Raw genomic sequence first — 22,734 nt, 5'->3', positions numbered from 1 at the left:
TCTATGAATAAATCGAAATATCACTTCAGGTTTTATACTTAATGAAGCACTACCACTCCTATGAAGAGCTCAATCCACCCAAATGACTTCTAATGTGAGCACTCTCCTCTGAGAGCACTGTCTTCAGTTCTAGGTCAACCTGAGTTAGCTACTGTATGTGGGTTCAAATATTAACCGGATATCAATACAATTTACCATAAGTTATGTTTACTGGCATAACATTTATGGGAGCAAAGAATAAAAGTTCAATGGGCTTTCGCATGTTAGAAACTGTATAGTCACTTTATGTAGAAGGTGTTTTTTTGGTTGGGGAGGTGGTAATTCAAGACTAATGCAAAATTAGCTGATGTTCAATTCCCACCCCAATCATTGTGAGGTGTTTGCATAGCCACCCTTTATTCCTTTATGTTTTCTCCTGGTATTCTTTTTTTTCCCCATTTCATAAAGAAGTCTTTTAGGTGAGTGAGGAATGTGTGTACTTTGTGATGGATTGCACTTTCATTTAGGGTTAAGTCCTACTCTATTGTTTGTGATGCTTTTTCAATAAATTATGGTTAATTATGTCTGATTATTGGAATAAGTGGTTGAATGGATGTCTTTATGTAAAAAATGCTACTGTATATTATCAGAACAACAATATGGGTGGAATTAATGTTTTAACGAGGTGTTTTGTGTCTTTTTTTACTATGACTACAAATTGCTACACACTACATTAAAATACAGTTATCAAAAATATCTTCAGTTACCACTTTGTATGCATGTCTGTCGCAGCACCATAAACACCCATCCATGTTTTCCAATCCTTGGTTGTTAGTAAACAGGTCCTTTCACGATATCGTTATGCGGCCAGTAACTGTACCTGAACGGAACGCCTGCCCATTGCAAGGCACACGCGAATTCACGGCAAATTAGATCGAACAACTAATTAAATGCGTGAATATTTTTAATGCTGGTGAAAACGAGAATTGAGTGAGATGACTGAACTCTCATTAACGCGAGGACAAAATGCATCTCCAGATAATCAGTGCCAGGGATTGGATTTGCACCCGGGCGTTTGCAGCTACAAACCAGTCACGCTAGCCACTGTCTTTTCGTATCATCCTTTCAGAAATGCTATTTTGAAATACCAGTTTTCATATAGCTAAAAATAACAGGAGCCATTACTGTTTTTTATTTTTTCACACGCCTAAGGATTGTCATATCTTGTTATCTTAAGATGGTGATACAAAATGTGTAGATTCAGGAGTGAAATATAACTGGTGCATGCGCTTAGCGGATGCGAGGGACGGATGTGATTGGCGCAGAAGAGTTGCCATGGAAACATCACCAGGCAACCTCCTCCTCCACTACCACCTGCGGTCCCCGCGCTGCGGCAGCGGCATCTTCAGCAGAGTGCAGCTCCGCCCTCTGGCTGCAGCCCGTGTGAGTCCGAGAACTGCATTGACGGTGAAGCGTTACAATGCACACACACATTTACGCAAAGACAGCGCGTGGGGAATAAGTTATACATAAGCCAAGAACCAAACAATTTAAGTCGCCCGGGTTTGTGAATGTGTATTTATGGATGGGCTGGGTCCGCGCTCCGTAAACACAGGAGCTCAGAATCAGTCCACTGCAACGGAGCTCCTCGGTTTGTAAACGGCACGCTTTTCGTTTCACCTCGGGGGTGCATGCTGCTGTGACGTCATCCCGGGGCAGGCTACCGCCGTTCCTCAGTTGTGTGGGAGCGAAATGGTGCAGGAGCTGGCTGTTGCTTTGGAGATGAAGCAGGAGCGGTAAGGGGTAGCACTGCAGCAGGAGTTACAAGGAATAGAGTGGGTGCACCGTGGTACCCCTTTCTCGATTCCCGATGGAGACAGAACTAACAGACAATATGTGCGTCGGAACTTGAGGCCGCAGCGGACCTTACAGGAGGGCATACTTCACTAATGTACGTTGGCGCGAATTATTAAGTAAACGAATTTGGATGACTGTTACCGAGGGAAAACTGAAGCGGGGCGTGCATGGGAGTAAGCAATAACACGATATTAAAGACAGCCTTCTAAACGGGACAGTCGCGATCCCACGTCAGTTTACACATCTGTCTTTTTACGCTACCTCGTTTCGTGGGGGTGGGTAGCAATATTTTTTGAGTGAAAAGTATCTTCTAATTAGGAAAATTAGAAACAGTCCGTGGTGGGCGGTGTAAGTGAATGCAGTATTATCATAAGCAAAGACGATGAAGCGCGGTATAGAATATCCACCGAGTTACACCTTTTACTGACAAAGTAACGTGAACGAGTCAGATCACTATAACATTACTGCGCTTTATGTTTTTATAACAATTTAAGACAATATTTAGATTTATTTGTGCACGTTCCTGCTTATCTGTAGTAGTGGCTCATCTTCCTTCATGAATTATTTGCTTGGTTTTTTTTCCGCCTGTGAAATTTACCCGGATGAACGGAATGCGCCGATTTCCACTGGAAACTTTTGAGGGGTTGTTTTGGATAGCAAGGGTTATTGTTTTAAATTGGATAATTGAATTAACATTAAATGCGATATCGAAATAAGGTATTATCATCCATCCATCAGTTTTCTAGCCCGCTTAATCCTGAGCAGAGTTTTGGGGAAGCTGGAGCCAATTCCAGGAAGCATAGGGCGCAAGGCAGGAATTGTCCCTGGATAGGGCGCCAGAGGTGCTATCGTTTACTTTCAAAATTACTTTTAGTGTTCGGTGTCATCGTGTTTTCAGATTTTGTGTTTGATTCTACTTTTTATGCGTCCAACTGTAAAGCAGATGATTTACCTGGCAGCTTGATGTGACAGACAGTTGCGAGCAAGCACTGAGCAAGTCATCTACCTTGCCTGGGACTCATCTGTAAAAAAAAAAGAATAAATAAAGGAATGATGTCTTCTATAGAAAGACACCATGTAAACTAAAGTTTGCTTGTCTGTTTGCTTCGGAGACAGGCAGTGGTTATCTCTCCTGTCTCACAGATACTGAGACTATCAGCCTTTTTCACAGTCAATGTGGAGTTTGTGCATTTTCCTCGTGATGGGCTTTATAAAATACATGAGCGCATTGAAGTAAATTTTGACCTTTTCTGTTATAATTGTCAAAACAAACATGTAGCAAATACTATTTATAAAACCTCTCCAAGCATATCGATGTTTTTCGATCTATCTTTAGTAAACATTAATTTAGAAATATATATTTAGCAAAACTGTAAATATTTAAAGCATGAAGAATTTTTTTTTTTTTTGCCTGCGGGCAATATGCAGGACATAGAAATTATATATTAATCTAATACGACAAATGCAAATGCAATGTCATGGGACTATATAATTCTTACTAGCTGTTTATCCTGTTTAATTAATCATTTACCAAAGATATATTTTGTAAAACCTGGAAAACAGGGAAACAAGGAGAAAACCACTTGAGCAAGTGGAGACAAAGTTTCTTTATATGAATGTAACAAATAGAAATCAAAGGGACACTGTTTTGTATTTGTTTCAACTCAATAAACGGTAACTGCAAGGGCAATTGTGTGTTAAATATTTGTTTGGGTTTAATACAAGATCATCAAAAGTGAGTTTTTTAAATATTAAAGATATCAAATATGCAAGCATATTCCGAACGTAAAAAGTGTTAAAACCTTTGTGAAGTTTGCTGATTAATACTTGATACCTCATTAATGATATGTGGTCCGAAAGTTTTTTAAAAGATGTAAATAATGATATAAACGTTTGAGTACCAGAGCATAGATTAGCTGAAACAAAATTAAACATTGAATGATGGTTTTAAATATTTATTAAAATAAATACAGCTATTCAGTTGAGGCACTAGAGTATTTATTATTTTGCATAGAATTGCATACTACTGTCAATTTTATTATTATTATTATGATTATTATTATTATTTAAATAGAGACCAAATTTCACAGGACTCCCACAATGTGTGAGTAACCCGGTTAGTGCACATCCTATACGTCACGAGCCTAGGAGAGTCGGCTTCTATTAATAACTGCAGAATCGGGGGCGCGCATGACCTGAGAAGTGAGTGTACGCGCTGCAGTGCAAGCTAATAGCTTCAACCAATACGCAAATTATCGTCAAAATGGTCTGAATATTTTGTTCGGTAAAAAGAGCTATAACATATATTGCATTATTTTGTTTCCGAAGTTGCGGTTAAAACACATTAATGTAATTGCATTTTGATAATTCTAATTGAAAAACGGGAGCATGCTGGAAAACGCTTATTAATATTTGAAACGCTATTGAATGTATTGCAGGATGGAAAGCTTACAACTCAGTCTTCTCTTTGTGTTGAATTTTATTAAAACCCAGGGGGACGTTATTGCCTTTGAATTTGGTAACTGTATTTTTACCCCTAATCCTTTGAAAGTATAAGGTCGGAAGTCAGGTTTCAATTCCTAGTCAAACATCTGCAGGGTAAAATGTGCTTGACTTCAACATTAAGTGTGGAAAAAACGGAACACAGCATGGTGTTTATCTTAGTGCTCTCTGGTTGCAAAGAATGCACAAAAGGAATATTTGCTATGAGCTAAAAACATTTTTTTCAGCAAACAATATTATTAATTTCTTTTGACTTATGGATTTATTGGCATGTGGCTAGGCAAACTTATTTCCTACCTCATTTTAACAATCTGAAGAAATGTAAATACCAGTTTCAAATGATTTCCTTCAGACAAAACAAAAAAGCTTCCATATCATGTCAGTCTATGAAATATCTAGTCTGTTGTGATGGACCTTCTTCGAGTGAGTCTGATGGCGCTGTTCTGATTTTTTTGCTTGGTATATAATACTTTTTCAATCACTTTTCCTAAAATGTGTCAGAACATTTTTCTGCAGTTTACAACGAAGTCTTCAACAGGATATTGCAATCTACACTGGATTCAAAAGGAATTCTGCTTTTACTCATTGCTTTCCCTACATTCTATTGCAAAGTTTCTGTAAGGAGTTATGACTTACCTTGCAATTCAAAGTTTGGAAATTTGAAGAAGTTTTTGCACCCTCCGGAATATTTTTTATTAAACTTAAGATACTCACCAGTACTTTTTTTTTTTTTTAGCAATTTGCACCTTGCTTTACGAGCAGTTATTTTCTTACTGTTTCTTTCACACTACTGTATATTTATCTACAGATGATATGGAATTGCTTTTGAACATTTTTGATATGATGTTAATGACCAAAAGACTTATCTTTTAAGACTAAATTTGACGAGTTGGCACATTGGATTAGCTCAGGCTTCTGAAGCTCAACATGCCTTCACCTTCAGATTCAAGCCATTCTCTCAGCCCTGGTACTTCCCGGAGTCTTTCTCGCTTGGGTGTACAGCGAGCCCGAACACAGCTGCTTCTGGCCTTGGGCATTGTCCAGATGGGCCTTGGTTCCATGATTGTGGCAGTCAGCTTTGTGGCAGTGGCTTTCACCAGCTCAACAAAAGTGCGCCATTCCTGTCCATTCTGGGCTGGATTTTTTGTAAGTATATTTCTGTATTTTATACTGAAAGCTATACTATTAATCATTGTTTTCTCAGTAAGTGGTTAACTTTCAGGCTATTATTTTTGTTCTTCTGAAAGGAGACTTGCACTTGAGTTATAACTGTAATGGATGCCCTTTTGTTATTCAACATGGCCATGTAAGAGAAATTAGTTGATAGTTAGAAAGATTCACTTCTATTTCAAATCCTGTAGATATTCCAAATTGACAATTATTGACTGTAATTACATGTTCTCAGTACAGGTTTTGAAATACATTTCTCTGTAACTGCTGACCATTTTTGTTTTCTTTCCAAACACGATTCTAGTAACCTACTTAGCCAAGTTATTATATTAAATAAAATATTCTATTTACTCCATAGTGGGTTGTGATGCCTCATTTAAACTGTGCAATTTTTTGAGAGATTGTGTTAAATGCAGAAAAAGTAATGCAATTTCCCCTTAGGAATACTTTAAGTTTGTGATGAGCTCAAGTTAAGTCATAAAACACTCCAGTTCCTGGCAACTAGAGCTGAACATGTAGGCTGGATTTTAAACCTGGCAGGAAATGCTGCATTCAAGTGCATTAGAGCATCAAAGCTGTTTCACTTTACAGATAGAGCAAATCCATTTCTTTAGGCAGGTGTTGCAGCCAAGTGGCTAAGGCACTACACTTTATTCAAACCAGTTCAGCCCTGCCATTGATGTGATGCATGAACTTAAGCAGGTTATATAACCTGGCAGTTACAAAAAATATATCTAAATGATTGCACTTGTAAAGTGCCATGACAAAAGAAAAAGCTTTATCCATGCATTATCACATCAGATTAATACAATTCAGGGTACCTGCATATACAAAATCTAAAATACATATGGACAGCTATACATTACTCTAGACTTATATTTCGTTTATTTTTAAATAAAAACACACAGGTGTACAGCATTACTGTAGTTTGCCTATGATCTGAGATTTTTCAGGTAACAAAGACACAAGCTTCAAGGTACAGTAAGTCAGTTACACTAACTTGTCATTGCACCAGAGGGTGGCCGATGTATTGCATATTGACATATGTTAGTCAAGTAAGAATTTAACTGTACTCTATATATGTACATGACAATAATATCCCTAAACCTGAGGCCGAAACATAGTAAAAAATAGAAGGTCAAACATCTAAAGGAATTGAAGAAGTCAAAGGCTATCCCAGATGGCTTCGGCACAAGACAAGAATTATATAAAATAAAAGTTGACAGTGAATATGGTATAGTTAGGCTAAGGTGTTAGACATCAAACTTTAAAGTTGTTTGCTTAGTGCCTGCCTTTGATTCACACTGTGACATTAAATAGTAAATGACTTTCAATGATATTCATTTATAAAAAAAAAGAATAAAAATTAAATTTAAAAAAAATTAAAAGATTTGAAAGCAATCGTACTATGTCCCGAAAGGTGTAAAGCATTATGGAATATTATCAGGAATTATGTTTTCTGTTGAAAGACACCATGTAAACTAATGTTTACTTGTCTGTTTGTTTGCTTCAGATTGGGGTAGTGGTAAGCTCTCCTGCCTCACAGATTCTGGAGACTTTTAAATCCAGCCTATTTCACTGTACTGTATATGTAGAGTTTGTGTGTTCTCCTCCTGTCCCACACAAGCACTCTAATGCTAGGTTAACTGGCATCTCATAGATTGCACAGTGTGAGTCAGTGTGGGTATGTACTGTATATGGGGGTACCCAATAACAGACTGTTATCTCATTTGTATCTACCTTTTGCCAGCACTATTAGTCTAAATCAGAATTGTGGGGGACTGTAGTACAGCACAATCATAGGGCACACTTACACACACATCCACACTTAATACTGGGCCAATGTAAAGTTTCCCAATTGCCTAACACACATGTCTTTAGTATGTAGGGGGAAAGGAAAGATGTTTTTAAATATACTTTACAAATAAATTTACTTTTCTTCTGTGAATTTTTTTTTTTCAAAAAATTTCTAATTGCTATTCTAGGTCCTGATCACAGTCTTTTATTTTTTCAACATTTTGTTCCAAAGTGGTTACATCTCAACTACATCACCATCTGCTTTGCCATTTTTATCATTGGTCCTTAAATGTACATCAGGTCCCCCATAACTACAAAAGACTTGGCAATGCCAAAGGCTGGGCAAGTGGTTGATGATGAAGTTTAAAAGTGAATCTGGGTGTACATGTAGACTTTTTTGCAACTAAACCAGGAACTATACTAATTAAAAAAGTGAAAAAAGATTAAAAAATAATTTTTAAAAAAAACAGGCAAACAAGTCATTTTTCAATAGGCACCATTGGTCATGAAAGTCAAACATCAAATGCCCAGATAGGCCAGTGACAGATGCAAAGAAAAATTATTCAAGAGATTCTGGTCAAAAGTACATACAGTATAGTAGATAAACTCTAAGGTAGGTTTAAGCTCTGCTTAAGCAGACACACTCTTAGAATATTCAGTAATTTAGGTAGCTAGTAAACTCTATTTAATATGGATAGAGTAAAGAACAGTTTCATGTGTTGGGAGTGGCAAGTTGTAGGTTGCACATGGAAAGAAGGGTCATAGGTTAAGAAATTACATTACCAAGACTAGGCATGGAGGAAAGTGTATACTGTTATTAAACGTTTTGTATTTCCATGGAATGTCAACTGCACTTTAAATAATAATTTCCAGATTTTTGAATTTGTGGTAATTTTTTATAACTGTGGGTTGAAGTAATTATCTAGCTTGGTTTATGTCTCTGTGAACACAGAAAATAAATGGCTTTCTTAATCAGAGGATAAAATGAATAGCCCAGTGCAGTATTTTGCTGGGTGCCTGGCCTTGCTCATAACTTATAAGAAATCTGCAACAATTCCAATATTCATATTTGATTGTCTTCATAGGTTGTTATATCAGGCCTGGTGGGTGTGATGTCTTGGAGACGACCTCTTACTCTTGTGGTAGGTATGACCTTAAAATGTAATTCTACTTAGGGTAATAGTGAGGTCTGTAACTTTATACCTGAAGAAAGTTTGAGATACACCTGTGGTCAAGCATAGAAATCAGGAAGTGAAAACATAAATAATTCAGATGCGGTAACTCAAAAAATTGTTTAAGAGTTCTTTTTTGGGGTTCACCTATTTTCTGTGATTCCATTCATCCATATGCACAGAATGTCCATATATGTTGTAAAACAAGACAGACACGCATAAAGGTTTGGGGTTTTTAGCCCCATATACTGAAACACAAAAATCAGGTCAATTGTTTCCAAAAACTCAAAAGACATTGAAGGATAGGGAGATGGACAGTTTATAGGATCGGGCCGGAAATTAGAACGTGGGATGCTGGGTAAAACATGGTGGTGGATGGGAGGTTGACATCATTAGTTGGGGACCAGAGGGAAGAAAGGAACCTGGAAGTGTTGAAGCTCTTTGAGTCGTCTGGGCGGTATTACGGCGGTGGTGCCTCGTTCTTTCTGAGGAAATAAAAAGAGAGAGGTTAGTATGCTGCCGTTGTCCCCTGGCACGACTTGTCGCGGTGCGAATTGGGTCCTTATGCTGCTCCCCATGCGCTCGTGTGTGACATAACCCCCCCTTCAGCCCAGACCTGTCGGGTCGGGCGGCCTGAACCAAGAGGCAGTGAAACCATGAGAGAGCGTTAGCGTTGGCTTGCAGGTTACCTCGGCGATAAGTGATGGTGAACTTATACGGCTGCAGGTCTAAAAACCACCTGGTAACCCAAGGATTCGAGTCCCTGTGAAGGGTCATACACTGGAGGGCAGCATGGTCCGTCACCAGGGTGAACTCCCGGCCCAGCAGGTAGTACCACACGTGAGTTACTGCCCACTTGATGGCCAAGGTTTCCCGCTCCACCGCGGTATACCTCATCACCCAGTCCAACAGCTTCCGGCTCAGGTAAATCATGGGGTGTTCGACACTGTCAATGCTCTGGCTCAGCACGGCACCAAGACCTGTGTCAGAAGCATTGGTCTGGAGGAGAAAAGAAAGTGAAAAATTAGGTGTTCTCAGCACAGGTGCCGTTGTGAGGGTCTTTTTAAGTCACTGAATGCCTGTTCTGTCACTTCATTCCATACCACATGCAAAGGGGCCCTTTGTCAAGTCTGTCAAGGAGGCGGCCCTCTCAGAAAACCAAGGTACAAACCGGCGGTAGTAGCTCGCTAATCCTAAGAAGGTTTGCACCTGTTTCTTGACTACCAGATGGGGCCACTCCAGGATGTCTTTTATTTTAGAACACTGTGGCTTCACCAAACCTCCTCCTACCAGGTAGCCCAAATACTTGGCTTCATTCATCCTGAAGTAACACTTCCAAGAATTGATGTGTAGCCCGGCTTTTGCTAGTGTCAAGAGGACAGCGTAAACCTGCATGTTCCTCCCAGGTGCCGGAAAAGATGACCACGTCATCGAGGTAGGTGGCACAATAGGACTGGTGGGGCCATAACACTCTGGGTGTACAAATGGGAGTACCTTGTACTGCCAGTGTCCACTAGGGGTGTTAAATGCAGTTTCTCTTTTGCGGATGTCGTTAGGGGAATTTGCCAGTAGCCCTTCGTCATGTCAAGAGTAGTCAAATAACAGGCCGTCCCCAATCTCTCGAGGAGCTCATACACTTGGGGCATAGGATAGGCGTCAAATTTGGAGACCTGATTAAGACGCCTAAAGTCGTTACTGAATTTCCATGACCCGTCTGGCTTAGACATGAGGACGATAGGACTGGACCAGGGGCTATGGCTCTCCTCAATGATGTCCATGTCCAACATCCGTTGAACCTCAAGCTCCACCTCAGCACGTTTCGCCTCAGTTCCCTGACAACCACCCACGGATCCGTCACAATGTCGTGCTGAATCAGCGCAGTCCAGCCAGGGGCTTCACTGACCACTTCCAGGACAGACAGGATTGCACTTTCAAGTTCTCATCGCTGGTGGGACGTCAAATTGTGGCTGAGGTTAAGCATGGTTTTTTCTGAGAAAAGGGAGAGGGTGGAACCGGAAAGAGGGCTCTCTTCCCTGTCCTTCCACAGCTTCAATAAGTTAACATGATAGACCCTCTCGCTCGGCCAACAGTTTGGTTGACTTACCAAATAGTCGATGAGCCCTTTTCTCTCTTTAACCTCGTATGACCCTTGCCAATGGGCCAACAATTTTGAGTGGGAAGTGGGCACAAGCATCATTACACGGTCTCCCTGCTGGAATTCACGCAGGGAGGTGTGTCGGTTGTAATTCTGGACCTGCGCTGCTTGAGCCCTGGACATGTGTTCTTTAAGCAGAGGCTGTATTTTATCCAATCTATAGCGTAACTGCGCGATATATTCTAAGAGGTTAGTGGAGGGAAGTGCCTCCCCTTCCCAGCCTTCTTTTAGTATGTCTAATATGCCCCCGGGTTGGCACCTATATAGAAGCTCAAAAGGGGAAAAACCCGTGGAGGCTTGAGGCACCTCCCGGTAGGCAAAAAGTACTAGGGGTAAAAGTTGGTCCCAGTTCCTACTGTCCACGCTGACTACCTTGCGGAGCATGGCATGTTTGAGTGTTTGGTTAAATCTTTCTACCAGTCCATCTGTCTGTGGATGATAGACAGATGCCTTGAGATGCTTAATCCGGAGCAATTTGGCAACCTCCCTGAACGTATCCAATGTAAAGGGCGTACCTTGGTCCGTGAGGACTTCTTTAGGTATGCCCACTTGGGAAAAAAGCCCTACTAATTCCCGTGCGATATTCTTCGTATTAGCAGCTCGCTTCCGGGTATCGAGTTGCATAATCAACCATGACAAAAAATGTACTTATGGCCTCGTACTGAAGGTTCTAGGGGTCCTACCAGATCGACACCGATCCTTTCAAAGGGAACATCTATAAGAAAAATTGGGACTAGAGGAGCACGGTCCCTCCGGGGTATCTGACGTAGCTGACAGACTGGGCAAGACTGACAGAAACGCCGGACCTCCTCATTGATCCCAATAGAACCGGAGTTTTACTCTCTCCAGTGTTTTCTCGGCCCCGAGATGGGCGCCAAAGAGGTGGACATGAGCTAGTTTGCAAACCTCCTGCCGGTAGGTCCACGGAACTAACAACAATTTCCACACCTCACCTTCGTGTTCCACAACTCGATACAACAGGTCATTATCTAAAACAAAGTAGGGTCCTGGTGGTGTGGAATCTATTGACAATATGTTGTCTGCGGACACGATGGCATTCAGGGCAAACTTCAGGGAATCATCGTTCCACTGTTTTCTTTTAAATGACGCCGGCATAGACCGAAACTGAAAGTCCATGCCGGCGAGCGGGTCAGGTGTCTGGTCCGTGGGAGTGCTCACCTGCCCCGGAACCTTACATGGTTGCACTTTCAGGTCGAGGTCTGTCGCTGAAGAGAGCTCCCCTGGGCCTTGCACGTCATCAATAGTTGCCGAGGAACACAGTGTGGAAGCAGATGGGAGGGCCCCTTGACCCTCCATAGTCAGACCCAACATAGGTGTAGGAGTGGCGACAGCTCTACCGCGTTTACTTTCCGACCAGTCTTGTCCCAAGATAATTGGAAAGGGGGGCTCAGGCAGTACAGCGGCTAGCAGTTGTTTAGGACTCCCTTCCCAGGTTATATTTGCAGTAAGGAGACTGTGGAAGATTGTGGGTTCACTTCCCAGTTCCTCCCTGTGTGGATAGCAATTTGAGTACTGAGAAAAGCGCTATATAAATGTAATGAATTATTATTATTATTATTATTAAAGCACTTTGCGGACCAGTAAGATCTGGTCTCCCCGTGTACACAAGTTACGTTCGTTCGTTAAGTAACCCACTATTGCGGTAGAACATAACGGTGAGTAACAATAGTAATGTTACTCCCGGAGTCAAACAACACCACCACTGAGTGCCCATTCAACAACACCACTCCCGTATTTGTGACCGCCAGAGGGTTCAACAGAGCACAGTACCTCTCTCCTTTTGCCCAGTTGCAGTCCATTGGCTCTGTTTTAAGGGGACAGGTGGGGAGCATGTGCCCCACCTCGCCACACTTGAAACAGCGCGGCGGGGCAGGCACCCAATCTGTAGGTTTAGCCAGAGCCTCCACGATGCAACGGGTGGGCTTGGGGGTGGCGACACGTCCCTGTCGGATCCTGCGAGCCGGCTTCTCAGACACCCAGAGTTGGGTTACCGCCAGTTGTGGTTCCAGGACCTCCAGAAGGCCGTTCATGCCCTTGAATGGGTGTCTCTGGACCTGCTGGGCGAGGTAGTCCAGCATTGCGTGGACCAACCCCTCACAGGTAACCTGCTCAACCACCTGGCGAGCCTGGTTTATATCTGGCTGTAGCCAGCGCCCAAGCTTGCCCCAGAATTCGAATGCCTGGGCTCTAGCCGGGAGTTCGGGGTCAAACATCCACTGCCGCCATACCCTCGCCTGCTGGCCGGAGGTTACGCAGTAGCGTTTTTATATCTCGGCCCTCAGGAGGTCGTATTGGGCGGCTTCCTCCTTGGGAAGATCATGATAGGCCCGCTGCGCAGGGCCCTTCAGGTAGGGAACCAGGATGGACGGCCACTCCGCCCGTGGCCACTGGTTCCTTGTCACCATACTCTCAAAGATAGAGAGGTATGACTCTATGTCATCTGCCTCTGTGAGAGGGACGATCGGAGGTGGTGGAGGCTGTGCAGGCTCCGGCTTTACTGCTTCTTCCACCGCCAGCCGCCTCTTAGTTTCAGCGAGCTGAGTCTTCGTGGCTGCCTGATCCATTTTGACAGCCTGGAGCTCATTTGCCAATGTGGTGAGGACTGTGTTCGGGTCCTGCCCTTCTGACATTCTTCGGGCTTCTATCCTGCCGACTACGCCACTGTAAAACAAGACAGACATGCATAAAGGTTTGGGTTTTTAGCCCCGTATACTGAAACACAAAAATCAGGTCAATTGTTTCCAAAAACTCAAAAGACATTGAAGGATAGGGAGATGGACCGGAAATTAGAATGTGGGATGCTGGGTAAAATGTGGTGGTGGATGAGAGGCTGACATCATCAGTGGGGGACCAGAGGGAAGAAAGGAACCCGGAAGTGTGGCGGCTCTTTGAGTCGTCTGGGCGGTATTATGACGGCGGTGCCTCGTTCTTTCTGAGGAAATAAAAAGAGAGAGGTTAGTACGCTGCTGTTGTCCCCTGGCACAACTTGTCGCGATGCGAATCGGGTCCTTAAGCTGCTCCCCATGCGCTCGTGCGTGACAATGTATAACCCTTTATTTGTCCCTTTTCACTTAGTGGTATTATAGAAGCAGTAGGGTCAACAAAACCTTCATCATATGCTCCAACACATAGTAGTTAACAAAATACAGTTAGACAAAAATATCTAAAAATAAAAAAGAGTAAAACCTGAAACATTTGGCTGTTACTTAATAGGTGTCTACAAGTCCAAAGAATTTGGTAAGAATAATGGTGTCAAAGACATACAGCATGTGAAAGGCAAATTTTAGAGTGGTAAGTAACCAATACATTGATTTTTGCTCATCTTAAAATTATTTCTGCCTGAAGACAAAGAAAAGCTTGTGAATGTTAGAGCCTCTCTACAACATTTTCTTCTAAACTAATTACGATAACAATTTTATTGTCTTGCTAGAATACAGCATTTGTCTAGGAGTGTGTCATTTGGTATCATCATGGTGTTGTGTTTAAACATATTGAGTTTACAAAACATTACTTTTTCCTGTTTATTTACATATGGACCCTTTTGAGAAATATCCTAAAAGGGTGTACACTGTTGCCAAACCCTTAAGGAGCAATGTTCCTTTCTTTCAACCCCCCCCCCCCAAAAAAAAAACTTTTAAAACACCAAAACACTCTTTTTAATTAGTTTTGCAGGATTCTCATGCAAAACAAAGAAAACAAAGTTTAACATTAATTTCATGAAACTGTATGCTAGAAGAATCTTGGCTGGTTCGCTCACCACAAACTATTATTTTGTGATGTTATATTATACATACCTCACAGTAAGGAGACCTGGGTTCGCTTCTCAGGTCCTCCCTGCGTGGAGTTTGCATGTTCTCCCCGTGTCTGTGTGGGTTTCCTCCGGGTGCTCTGGTTTCCTCCCACAGTCCAAAGACATGCAGGTTAGGTGCATTGGCGATCCTAAATTGTCCCTAGTGTGTGTGTGTGTGCCCTGCGGTGGACTGGCGCCCTGTCCTAGATTTGTTCCTGCTTTGCACCCTGTGTTGGCTGGGATTGGCTCCAGCAGACCCCCGTGACCCTGTGTTAGGATATAGCAGGTTGGATAATGGATGGATGGAGATTATACATAACCAGCAGAGAGAAACGGGCTGATGGACAAGGATAGTGGTATCCTGCATGCTAACATGCAGATAGGAATTTCATTGCACTGTATGCACATGATAATAACTCTGAAATGAACTGATGGTATTACATTTTTTATCAAAACAACACCATACTGGCAATGCTATCATACACATGCATATTGTTACTAAGTGTGATAGATTGTGATAGAGATAAGCCACAATGAAACAGAAGGAAACACAATTTTTTGGCACATGCCAAGTCACTGTTCAGAATATGGTAGAAAGAGGACGGAGAACAATGTTAGTAACCTTTACAGTTTCTTGGTGGTAGACATTTATTGACGAGGCCTTAAAATTTTACATTTTGACGCCAGTTGAGTGTGTGATTTGTAGCCATTTCAAATGAATGTTGAACAAATCAGCTTGGAATCATCTTTATAACATTATCGAATACCACCACTTGTGCTCTTTCCAGTCATGTCACAATGCGGAGATCTGCAGCAATATTCATGAACCCCAATAACCACTCCCCTGGGCCCCCTACTGTAAGTGCTTTCTACAGTCCATAGATTCAATTATTCAACAAGCCATCCAGTTTATTAATGTCTGATTAAACATTGTTTTATGAAACCACACACACAGCAATTATGGAATCCAATTATATGCAAATATAATACATTTTCGACTTATGATGTAAATCCATAAATATCTGCTTTTTTACCTTAACACATTAAACAGATATATATACGGATAATGCATATTACTTCACCTAGTAAATAAATAAATAGGTAATAAAGAGCACACACCAGTACTTTATGGATTTCTTTAAGGAAATGTTCACTAAGATGCTGTCAATTACAAATGGTATGTTGTGTCCATTGTGATCTTAGATCAATGTCTAGAAGAAAAGAAGGCTTGCATCCTTTAAAAAAACAGCACTAAGAGCTAGATTTTTTCCATGCATTCTAAACTTTTTCAGTAAGGAATATTATTGGTTCTAACATCAGTGCTCTTTCAGGCTTCCTGAAGATAATAATAAGCCTCAGTTTGAGTTAATGTAATTTATAAGGAATAGGTGAACTACATACAGTAGGATACATACACATGGCAGGAATAATTGTGAAACATGGAGTGCAGCAAAAAGTAATTCAAGCAAGATTGTGATTACCTGCAACACTGTTCAGTTAAATATGATTATTCAAAATATATGCAAGTGAATGAATAATGATTGCCCAAATTTCAAAGCTCTGATGCTTATTCAAATTCTAGATTGTTAAATTAGCCACCCATCCTTTTTTTTTGCTCTTTTCATTAAACCTTCTTTTCATTACACTTTTCAGTTAAATGGATGCACATTCATATACACATTCACCAAGCCACTTTAAAGTCGCCAATTAGCCTAAAGCACATTGTATTATTGTGGGGTTAGAGAAACTTCCCAAGTTCTTTATGGGCTAGTCTATCCTCACACCCCAAGCTTAACACACACACACACACACACAGACTCTATCCATTTAAGCACTTAATTATAAGTGATGCCTGTGCAGCCTATCATTCCTCAGTTCACCAAATAGGGACTCACTGGGTTTAGCATGAACAACCTAGGAGTGTCCCCTGATATAACCAAGTGGTAACAGCTGATATACCCCAGTCCTAAAGAATATCATATATACACAGAGGCTAATATACTTTGGACAATGCTTCTCCCCAATGAATGTTATTTGCCCCATGGTAACCTCTGTTGACAGCATCTTCCATCACCCTACTAACCCTGAAAGGAAATGGTAATCTCCTCTCATCAGGTGCCCTGTCTCTTTTTTATACTTCAGTCCCTCAAGATATATAGAGACAAAGTACAAAAATTTAAAAGCAAAGTAGAACTTATTAAAATAGAGTAATACCAAATTAATTCAATTATAGAAAATAGTGACTTATAGCAAAGTCTTAATATAAAGACTTAATAAAATTCCCCCTTGTTTTAACTTCACGTATCTTAAATAATAATATCTGTAAAGATAAAGGTAACATCTGTGTCAGAGAAGAAGTTATCTTGTGCAGCTTTTAGATTCAGCATGGAATGGAGTCTCTGTTTGTCTAAGTTGTTCTCTCTCATTTCTCAGATGTTTTGTTCTTTATGCCAAAGGGCCATGTGGGGTTCTGTTCCTTGTTATATTACACACAGATAACTGGCTTGCTACTTTAGTAATGGACAGCTGTTCCTAAAAGCTTTGATCACAAAAGTACATGTGTAGCAATTTATCTTGTTAAGGGTGCTATCTGTTGTATCTCCAGATCCCTTTACTGCCATTTAACTAGCATGAGTTATAGTCTATCCAGTTATTTTAAACTAAGATTACAATGTCAATTATACAGTACTCTTAGATAACAATGACATAAAATGTGTATAACATTAAAAGGAAAATATACAAAATACATTGGATTAAAACAGCATCACAGTGAATTGCTCTTCATGGGGTTTCACGGCACTATTTTGTGTTTAAGACAGCTCTGGGGAATGTCCCCAAGTCCATTTAGAAGTCCTTTGCAGTTCATTTGAGCAAAAACATGTAAACAAGGAAGACTCCAACTTACTTTTAACATAGTGCACTTAGTTTCAAAATGATTATTGTGAATTCCATAACACGTATTATAGGAAAGCTGCATACCCAGATAAAATACACTAAGAGGTAGAACATGCAAAGTCCACACAGACATTGACCAAGACCATTTTAACTAAGTAGGCTTATTAATGCTGATTTATGTTACACTACTAAAAATATTGTTGTGAGATTTTGCTGTATGGGTTTATATCCTACAGACTGATTTCCAGATCTGAAGCTATTAAAAGTGGGTGGCTTGTGTCGTACTGAAACTCCTAATCCCTGCAACGATAGTTGCAATGGCGTCATTAAGTAACAGGCAATGCAGTGTTTTTTCCTACTAACTTTACATGTTGCTGTCATATCCACATAGTCTTTCTTCATGCATACAGGTGTTGTATTTCGCGGCTGACTAATATTCTGTCAATGCTCCTTGCAATTCAAAGTTGAGCATGAAAAAAAAGGATTGGCATTATCAACACTGATACTTTACTGCAAAATGTGTTGAGGTAAATTGTTACCCTAAATGAGCGATGAATTGATTATCCTGTTCTTCAAATTGCTAGGTGATAACAGTAGTTGATGATTTCTGTCACTTTCTCTAATTAGGTGTCATTGTTCATGCTGTTGTCAGCTGTATGTGTGATACTGAGCTTGGCTGGGTCAATCTTGTCATGTCAGAATGCACAGCTTGTCAAGTCTCTTGAAGCCTGTCAGATGGTAAGTTGCTTGGTGAAAAGTTATTCAAGTGTTAGCATCAATTACACTAAGTTTATTAAGGATTCTCCTGTGATGCTGTGCATTCACAGTTTCTTCGCTTTTGTGATCAGCTCCAATTTTTTTATTGTCTAATTGTTAGAAATTAACGGGACCTTATATGTTCATTTAAGAATGAATAAGAGTATCAGAAAGAGAATTGAAATACAGTAAGTTAATTCTTACATAGAATGTTTTCCATTACAAAGACTTAGATCACTGCAATATTCATTTATACATATCAGTGAATCAGAAAAGTACAGTACATAAAGTCCCTATGATGCCTATTTCAAAGTTTAACCAGATTACCCTCTTTTCTCTACATCCTTTGTAGTAATCAGAAAATGAGGTGGTTGGAAAAAGTCTATAATAATTTTGTATTAGCTTTGAAACGTATAAAATGCAAAACAAGATGCACAACAATATGAATCCCAAGTCCTATTATTTCTTAAAATATTCAGTTTATACATGTCCCATCTTATGTGTTAGAAGCGGATTATTGATTTTCAGATTTCTTTATTGTAAATTAGACATTTCTCATCTTAATTCTGTACTACTATGTTAAAGTACCTGCAAAAAAAATTCTTTAGCGTGCATTTTTCTTTGCACTGTTCACATCACTTAAAAATGGTGACTGTGTGTATATCTGTTTTTTTGTATTTTTGCTCTCTATAGCCTTTATACTGTTCAGGCTTATGTTTATTTTTAATCTAACTTTTGAGATTTCACTTGTGCTAACTAGACATGCACGTAGCAGTTTAAATATGTTCTTACTATTAAATTACATGAACGAATGTAACTGTCTCAATATAATTCCTCTAACTGACATAATCGTATCAATATGAGTCTTAAATATGACATATATATAATAATATACAACTGTTAATAAAGAATTAATTGAGCTGCTAAGTTTAAACAAAAACTATTGACACAAATAGTTCAATATCAATTAACTGTATATACATAGAAAAAACTAATAAACAAATGAGGTAATATTTAGTAATACATATAAATCACAAAACAAATTATAGCCATTTATGCACAATGCAGTAAGGATCAACTCTGTGACCCAAGTTCATATCAGCAGTCCCAAAGGAGTAGCAAATCCACTGTTGTACAGTCAAAATGTGTTACAGAGGGCCACAACACTGCAGTCCACATGGAAACCTCACTGAAGGGTCATTGAATTGATCCTTACAATTTGTTTTGTGGTTTATACTGTATGTACAGTATATACAGTATAATGTATTAGTTAAGATTCACTCATTTGTTTATTACTTGTATACTGATTTGTTAAAATTAACTGATATTGAACTGCTTGTGTATTTTATATGATATATTCAGAAATGCAAGAAATAAACCATGTCAAAGTGAACATTTCAATGTTTTACTTCTTTACATAGAGCACCTACTAAATTGAACAAAAAAACATTTATTCTGGTTTTACTGATGATCTTTTTTCTAGTCTTTGATGTATTTTTCTATTTTCAGCCTAATATTGGGAAGGAAGGAGTCTGTATTTGTTGTCAGACTTTTTCTAAACCCCCTCAGACCTCAACATGTGGTCCAATAGGAGAAACTCTCAAGCTGTATCCTTACAAAGACTGTCGTACTGTGCGAGTGGCTCTTAAGGTAACTTCTCATCTATGCAGCTGTATTTCTATAAAAAACAGCTGACACAATAGCATAATACTGTATATAAAACAAAGTAGCTATGTGAATGACAATAGATATAGCTGGTACAATGGTAATGTCCTGGATTCTGACCTACTTCTTGCTTTCAACAACCTGTAGACAACAGCAGTTACTCCAGTATTACCTAAACTCATTTGAACTTGGAGGTAGTCTCCCGAAACTGATCAGTGCTCTTTCAAAAAGAAGTCCTTCAGCTTCTTTTGTTTTTCAAACTATTTATTATCTCTCAAGTTTTGACCTGCCTGCTCCTTTGATTACCGTATTTGTTTAATCATATTTCTGTGTGCTTCAGCTGCCTGCCTCATTTTTTCATTATTCCAGCTCTGGTGGCAGTGAGTGTTGCCTTTGACCATCAGAGTCTTGACATAAAGTAAAATGACCATCATGATAGTTGTCAGAAAATTACAAGGTCAGATTGCTAATAAGCAGTCTAGCATCAGGTGATCTGTGGTTTATAATAGGTTGGCAGCATAAACTAGTATTCTAGGATATATGAGGGTAAGTAGCAGAGTCATTAAGATACAAAATAATTTAAACTATCATTACTCATTGCCTTTTATATAACATAGATACATGAATAAATGCATGAACCTGCCTCATTTGGAGCTTTGCTTTCTTGTTGGTGATCCAGATATTAGACAGTGGTGTTGTGTCAGCTTTCATCTCATCACTTGTATCATTTCTTGTAAGCATCTCTGTATATGTCCCCCTAGGACCTGCTGTTCAGTGCTTGTGGCCTCAGCATTCTTTCCACAGTCATCTGTACTTTGTCCACTGTTACTTGCTGTATCCACATCTTCTCACTGGACCTGTTGCACATTGTGAGTATTGGCTGAATGGCATTACAGAATAATATCTAGTTGTAGGTTGGAGACAGTAAAGAAGGGGTGTTAAGCAGAATATGGAGCACTTATTGATTACCTTTTATTCCTGAAAATCAACTTTTCTTTTACAGCTGGTGCCTCATCGCTCCCGTTCAGTGAACCCAGAATGTTCCACTCCACAAGATGCATTCCTAAATAATATAATGGACTTTGAAGAGTTTGTACCACCTGTACCTCCTCCACCATACTACCCTCCAGAGTACACCTGCAGCTCAGAGACTGATGCACAGAGGTATCCTGGGACATAAGCTTTTTTTTTTTACTGGTTGTCCTTTCATTTTAGGTTTTAATAGCAGGCTATGTAAATTTCAATCCATGATAAGTATATTTAGTGAGTCACACATTAAATTATAAATTGTTCTCATGACCTACATACAGACATATTGTGTGACACACACAAAAAAATCCTAATACCCAGTATACAGTGTACATTTAAAAATGGTCACATAATGAAGTAATATTATGATTATTGGAATATTGAGAAGTACTACCATTCAAAGGTTAAACCATATTAGTTAATTGTTCCTAGAACAAGACTATTCCAACCTTGCTTTAACACCTTCTGGCTGCTAAGGCTTTATTTTATAACTGGACCAGGGTAGTAAATCTTCGATCTAGAACACCCAATAATATCCATTAATTTTATGACTTTGTCTGTTTCATTACAGTGCAGCATGAAGCCTAACTTAGTAGCATCAAAATAAAATGGCAGTCTATTGCTGAGCACACTCATGCATACACCCATACAAGGGCCAAGTCTAGATTTGACAAATCAATTTATTGTAATATGCAGATTTTTAACATGAAGGAGGAGGAAGATGGAGTACCCAGAGAAACCATGACAAACACAACAAAAAGGTTCAAAATCCACATACAAAGCGACCAAACACAGAACTGAACCCATATCCCAGAAGGGATGAGTCAGCAGTCTCAAAGCCCTGGATAACTGAAGACTCCACCAAAACAGAAAAAGAAAATATATACACAGTGATAACACAAAATAAAATTACACTGACATTTTATTTTAATTAGTTTGTTTAAAAAGTAGAACACAAAAATAATTTTAACAACAATAGTTCATTCAGCCCAACATAGATCAACAATCCTTACTCACCGAACCTACACAAAATATCATCAAGTCGATATTTTCATTTATGCCCCATGTTCATATTAAAAAGCTAATTATCTATGATGTGTTTCGATCCTCAACAGTTGCTCATTAGGCAGTATAATGTCTGGGCTGTTTGTGTTTTTGCAGTGGTATTTTTATTAAATTATTTTTTTTATTGAGTTCAATGAAATGTGGACAATAGAAAAAATAAAAATGTTCAATATAGATGCCCCATAAATACACATGGATATAACTAAACACACAAAATAGCATTCAGATTTCCAAGATCACAATTCATAATATACAGCATATTCAGTAGGCAGACAGGATGCAGGCTCAGGATGACTTACTGTATATAGCAAAGAAAAATAAGGAAAATCACTCTTATTACCAGGGCGGCATGGTGGCGCAGTGGTAGCGCTGCTGCCTTGCAGTAAGGAGACCTGGGTTCGCTTCCTGGATCCTCCCTGCATGGAGTTTGCATGTTCTCCCCGTGTCTGCGTGGGTTTCCTCTGGGTGCTTCAGTTTCCTCCCACAGTCCAAAGACATGCAGGGATCCTAAATTGTCCCTAGGTGTGTGTGCTTGGTGTGTAGGTGTGTGTGTGTGTGCCCTGCGGTGGGTTGGCACCCTGCCCGGGGTTTGTTCCTGCCTTGCACCCTGTGCTGGCTGGGATTGGCTCCAGCAGACCCCCGTGATCCTGTGTTAGGATATAGCAGGTTGGAAAATGACTGACTGACTCTTATTACCCACCCAATCATAAATAAACCAGAATTTTCAATAGTAATAAAGAAAATGTTATATTTTGCAAATATTTCTTTCAATATTTTGAGTGAAAAATAAGTTTAATTTTCAATAATGTGGAAAACTTTCAAAAAAGGTTCACATACTGTACACACATAACAAAAACGCAGACTATAAATGTAATATTGAG

At 39.7% G+C, this 22,734-nt stretch overlaps 1 protein-coding gene and 1 long non-coding RNA gene across 4 annotated transcripts in view; one reads left to right on the top strand and one right to left on the bottom strand.

Moving 5' to 3' along the window:
* Positions 1-22,734, bottom strand: part of LOC114646752 (uncharacterized) — a 182,404-nt gene that overhangs the window by 61,946 nt on the left and 97,724 nt on the right. The gene's annotated exons all lie outside the window — the stretch shown is intronic.
* fam189b (family with sequence similarity 189 member B) overlaps positions 1,569-22,734 on the top strand; it is a 38,129-nt gene continuing 16,963 nt past the window's right edge. The window contains exons 1-6 of the mRNA XM_028793370.2: positions 1,569-5,484; positions 8,391-8,447; positions 17,966-18,076; positions 19,604-19,744; positions 20,521-20,628; positions 20,763-20,923. Of these exons, the coding sequence (XP_028649203.1) occupies positions 5,266-5,484; positions 8,391-8,447; positions 17,966-18,076; positions 19,604-19,744; positions 20,521-20,628; positions 20,763-20,923 (797 nt within the window). The 5' untranslated portion in view covers positions 1,569-5,265. The remainder of the gene's footprint in view (positions 5,485-8,390; positions 8,448-17,965; positions 18,077-19,603; positions 19,745-20,520; positions 20,629-20,762; positions 20,924-22,734) is intronic.

The sequence above is a fragment of the Erpetoichthys calabaricus genome, chromosome 2 (assembly GCF_900747795.2).
Source record: "Erpetoichthys calabaricus chromosome 2, fErpCal1.3, whole genome shotgun sequence".
Classification (NCBI taxonomy): domain Eukaryota; kingdom Metazoa; phylum Chordata; class Cladistia; order Polypteriformes; family Polypteridae; genus Erpetoichthys; species Erpetoichthys calabaricus.
The sequence above is the reverse complement of the archived record's forward strand: the minus strand, read 5'-3'. Positions and strand labels throughout refer to the sequence as shown.